At 41.1% G+C, this 5000-nt stretch overlaps 1 protein-coding gene across 13 annotated transcripts in view; it reads right to left on the bottom strand.

Annotated features, from left to right (window-relative positions):
* Positions 1 to 5000, bottom strand: part of LOC137998331 (DNA repair-scaffolding protein-like) — a 49459-nt gene that overhangs the window by 9876 nt on the left and 34583 nt on the right. For 11 of the 13 annotated variants that reach the window (XR_011122821.1, XR_011122820.1, XR_011122819.1 and 8 more), the window contains 6 exons: positions 4587 to 4667; positions 3414 to 3494; positions 2970 to 3069; positions 2237 to 2348; positions 1440 to 1757; positions 122 to 183 (listed from right to left, as the gene is read on the bottom strand). Coding sequence is in view for 9 of the 13 variants with exons in the window: in XM_068844606.1 (XP_068700707.1) it covers positions 122 to 183; positions 1440 to 1757; positions 2237 to 2348; positions 2970 to 3069; positions 3414 to 3494; positions 4587 to 4667 (754 nt within the window). In the remaining 4 variants the exon portion in view is untranslated. The remainder of the gene's footprint in view (positions 1 to 121; positions 184 to 1439; positions 1758 to 2236; positions 2349 to 2969; positions 3070 to 3413; positions 3495 to 4586; positions 4668 to 5000) is intronic. The other 2 variants (XM_068844612.1, XM_068844609.1) reach the window with 1 other exon arrangement.

The following is a 5000-nucleotide window of genomic DNA, read 5'->3' as shown; positions in this document are numbered from 1 at the left end:
CTACTCAGTAACATTTCTCCAATCTGACCGGAAGTCATCTTCAAAGCCATTGACTACAAGGGGTAACCACTTCTCAACGGAACAACAGTACGAAACAGAATAATACACTGCACGCACTTACCGTGGTTTCTGATACAGCTTTCATTATTACAGAGTAAGTGTCAGCTATTAGCTCCCGGTTTCCTGCAAAACAGTACCGATTCTCGGTGATCATAAGGCAGATAAGGCATTCTATTCATGACTTTAACTAACCTTGACAATGCCAGACGGAGGAACATGTCTTAGCAACTCTTTTTATTTAAAAGTCACGTGTTACGTTGGCGTACTTTGATTACAACTACCACAAATCACTCTCATTTTACGACCCCAGGGTTGCTTTGAATGACATTGGCGCTAATTAGCAAGGAAAAGCAGAAACTGAAAAGTTTTCTTTAAATTGTAGTGAAATGAAGCCATTTTGAAAAGGTCTTACTGAAGGGTCGATATCATCAACGACACTGATAAATTCCTGAATGGGAGTGCAGTGCTAGCGTAGTGGTGAGAGCACCCACCTCTCACCAGTATGGCCCGGGTTCGACTCCCAGACTCGGCGTCATATGTGGGTTGAGTTTGTTGGTTCTCCACTCTGCTCCGAGAGGTTTTTCACTGGGTAATCCGGTTTTCCCCTCTCCTCAAATGGCAAAAACCAACATTTGCTGTGATCTGCGTTAATTTGTTGATTTCAGTTTACAATGCCCCCAATTAGTGCTCCAGCGCTAGCAAACTAAACACATCAAGAAAGTTCCTTTTACAGAAACGGAGGTGCAGAGGACAGCAAAGCAAACGACAAGAGAAAAAGTTAATCAGACTACTATCATTGTCTCTGACCCTTGCTAAAGCCGGGTCTCAAGGCCTTAAGTACGCCTGCAATTTTGTCTTTGTTTACTTACACTATTGAGTAAGGGCGTGTACCTACAATAATAAATACCTTTCAGAGATTTTTTAAACGATCGTGAAAGTGCATGGCTATACAGACAAACACATTTGTCAGTTTATTATTACAACTTTGAGACTGAAAAGACCACAACGAGATACCCATTGTCTACACGATCTCCCACCGAGTACGTGATCTTGTCGATCATTGCGTCAACGTGGCCATGCCCATATACTTCCACGAATCAACACTGAACGTTTTAGCTGTTTTGTACATAAATGCCTTTTAAACTAAATTTAATCCTCTTAATCTTACATAAATTTACTCGTTTTATTCTTACTCCTTGTTTTATCTAAGTGGTTGCATAGTAAACTTGTACATTTGTCTGCAGGTATTTATGTTTTTCAATAAAGATGTATTCATTCTTTCATTGCAACAAGGGGAGTAATCAATAATGCGCCGAAAACAAACTCTAGAGAAAATAATCCATTGCCTCACGGCTTCTACTCATCTACAGCAAGCGTACCTTTCAACAGTAGGTTTCTAGCCAACAAAATCGTTCCAAAGTTTTCAGAGGATCGTCTCATTTCTTCAGGCAAAACATGAGAACTTTTCCCAATGATTCGCACGTATCCAAACTGGTCACTATCTTTCCTTTCCTTTAGCGCATTCACCAGTGATGAATCAGTAACAAACAGTTCAAATGAGGGGAGAGGTTTTTCCACAGGGTCCACTCCACCAACACGGCAATAAATTATCTTGCATAAAGAGTTAAAGCGCTGAAAGCACTCGATCTTCTCGTCAAGGACATCAAGCAATGGTGTGCAAGGCTTAGGAAACCTCCCTGTTAAAGGGAAAGTGAAAAAAGACTTTTCCTTATTGTAAGTATCTACAAACTGAGTAATCTTCTCTAATAAGCCATCTTCCTCAAGTTTGTCCCTCTTCATTTCTTGACAGAGAAGGAAAGAAGGTATTCTCAGCGTTCGAATAATTTCATGCTATCGTTCTAGAGCCATGTACCCTTAAGAGCTGGATTGATAGAATGCTTCTCACCTTTCTCCAACGTCCTGGGGTCGATTCCCAGAAGAGAGGCACATGGGGGTTTCGTTTGTTGATTCTCTAATCTACTGCGAAAGGTTTAAAAACCTTTCGGAGTAGAATTATTTTCCCTTTGGGTATAGAGCTTTCTTTATGCCCTAAAACACCCAAAGCACTTGCACGTAATCCCAGCCGGCAAAATAGGTTATAGGTTGATTCTTGGGTCAGTTTTGATCACGTAAAAATAAGGTTTGGAGCTTGAGTGTCATCTCTCAGCATTAGTACCTGCATTATAAATGTCACTATTGCGGCAGACTGTTGCCTGACTTGATTCCTCTACCGAAAGAACATAGCAGAAGTTTGGAGAACAGCTGGAATTAGCAACTTGACTTCCACTCTGAAATTTAAGAACACGTAACAGTAAACTTCACGCTAATGTACTGTTAGCAACTATTAGTTTTTTAACCAGGATGTGGGGGAGGTAGAGGGGGTAACTTACTGGTTATTCAAGAGAAATTCATGACACATCCCACCCAAAAGCAAGAACATGGTCGCTTAGGGTGCGTTTGACTGACCCTATTCCGGAATAAGAATACACGGAGTGATGATTTAAAACGGTATGTCTGGCGTTTTGAAGCAACAAGGATAATAAATATATGCTTAAAATAGCACTTTAGCAAGTGTTTGACAATTTTAATGTGAATCTCCGTAAAAGCGAAGGATTTCTAACTTCTATCCCAAGTATTCCTATTCCGGAATTGGAATCGAACGCTCCCTTAGTCTTTGTTAAACCCAAGGAAGATAACAAGTACCGCAACTCACAACACGGACCGAAAAAATGGATAGTTTAATAGGCCAATCACAGGGAGTAGTACGCATGCCTCCCATGAGATGTTTTTTTCTCCTCTCCCCTCCTCGCCCCGAAAAAAAGAGCTAGGTATACTGTATGAGTACTGTTCATCTCGCCCTAAGCCACTGCATTGGGCGGCGGCACGTTAAACAAGTACTCTTTCTTTACCTCTTGTGCAAGAGTTTCATTGCATGTTCCACTCAGGCTATTGGTTGTAAGATTACTGGACGGCCATAATGATTGGATAACGCTGAAAAGCCCTGATGACCTAGGGAAGAAAATGTCTCACATTACTCGTCTGCGTTCGGGTGATCCCACTTTCAGTCATGGTATAAATCTAAATGAATTTCAGGTATTCTCAACAAAGCAGCACTTTCTCTTCAGTCGTTTTAAGATCCCGAATTAAGTGTTGGAATCCACGAGTGTGATCCTCAACAAACTAAAACAACCGTCGGCTGCTGGCGTAGTTTTAGTGGTTCCATAATCTGAAGTTCTGGATTACATCCAAATATAAATGTTTTGATACCTTGTCTCAATTTGAAGACAGCAGTGACTGAGGAACATATTACAACACAGAATTGCCTGTTAAAGCGCAAATAATCTGTAACTTACCAAACGCCGCTAAACCTTTGCAGCACTTTGACGTTGGAGAAAGTAAACACTTTTCCTTCTCCTTTCTCGATACAAAAACGCCTGAATACGGAACAAAAATAGTTTTAAGCTGTAACGGTTCTACTAGGACGACTAGACTACTTTAAAGGAAAGAAAAAGTCCTTAGTGGATTCTTGACTACATCCCAGTTGATCCTATTTAAGGCCTAAATTTTGAAAAATTCATAGGAATAAACCTCGTGCTATTTGAATATTTAGACGTTAATATGAACTTTAAAACAAGAAATATTATTACAGCCAGTTGCTAAGAGCCAACAGTTTGCCGTAAAAGGTTGTACTAATTTCCGAGCGCAACTTGGCATGAATGACTGGGAATATGGGAATGATCTTGCGAACTTGGTAAAGGTAAAGTCTGCTTATGAGCCAAGTGGCCCATTAGGCCGGAGCTTATCCCCGTTTCTGTAGCATGAAGCGACTAGGAGTATTTCTACTCCCCCCTGGATGGGATGCCAGATAATCGCAAGGTTACCCCTAGTATTAAATTCACCGGTACCCATTTATGCACCTGGGTGGAGAGAGGCACCGTGAGAGTCAAGTGTCTTGCCTAAGAACACAACACAATGTTCCCGGCCAGGGCCCGAAACCGGACCACTCGATCCGGAGTCGAGCGCACTAACCATGAGGCCAGCGCCCTCCCAAACTTGGCACCTGCACAAACGTAATATGTCAACGGTTTTGACTTATGAAACATTCGGTTTTACTGCGGTTGTCCTAAAAAATGGAGGACGATTGAGCAATAATTTCCTCTGGACCACTTCCTTTAACAGTAATGTACTGTTATTGAATGGAGAAACGGTTTCCAAAATGGAGATTTGAAATCAGTCATCAAACGTGCCGACGAAAACACCTCGTGGGTAGAATTAAGTGCAAACAGAAGCATCTGTGCATGATAGCGGAGGTTCATTTTATGTTGAATCCCCTATCAAGATTTTCTCACTCGTTTTATTGAAACTCGAGGGGATACATAAAAGCGAGCGTGAATCGGAAAATGTATTTGGATTGAGGGCTAACTTTATCCCAGAGGTTTATCAGTTGGTATGAAAAGGTGTCTATACAATCAATACACAGCCATACGATCCAAAACAAACTTAGTTTCAGCATAATAACAGCTAACCATTCCGGCAAGTACTCATAATTCGGAGATAATTGAATTTCAGCACACATGCCACGATTATCTTGAACAAGGAGGGTCCATCTGACAAGAAAAAACCAAGTACAAAACAAAATCAACTATAAAGCCTTTTCCAAGTTATTCACGGACCTTCTACAACGATTTTGAGGGTGAAACCCTTAAAAATGTAGAGCTAAAAGAATTTCGATCCGAGCAAAACGTAACATCGTATGCGTTTTTTGGTTGAAGGCGACAGAAAGTGGACCCTTGCTATTCTGTAAGTTCGGACTACTCGTATATTGTCTCTAGCCTGTTAACACGACGTCACGGACGCCATATTGATGTCCTAAGGTAGTCCTCTGAGAAGTGAACTTCACTGTTAAGCAAAGAAATTCTTCTGCTTTTTGGTAAGGAAAA

The sequence above is a fragment of the Montipora foliosa genome, chromosome 1, assembly GCF_036669935.1.
Source record: "Montipora foliosa isolate CH-2021 chromosome 1, ASM3666993v2, whole genome shotgun sequence".
Taxonomy (NCBI): domain Eukaryota; kingdom Metazoa; phylum Cnidaria; class Anthozoa; order Scleractinia; family Acroporidae; genus Montipora; species Montipora foliosa.
Note: the sequence above shows the minus strand (reverse complement) of the source record. Positions and strands in the feature narration are given on the sequence as shown.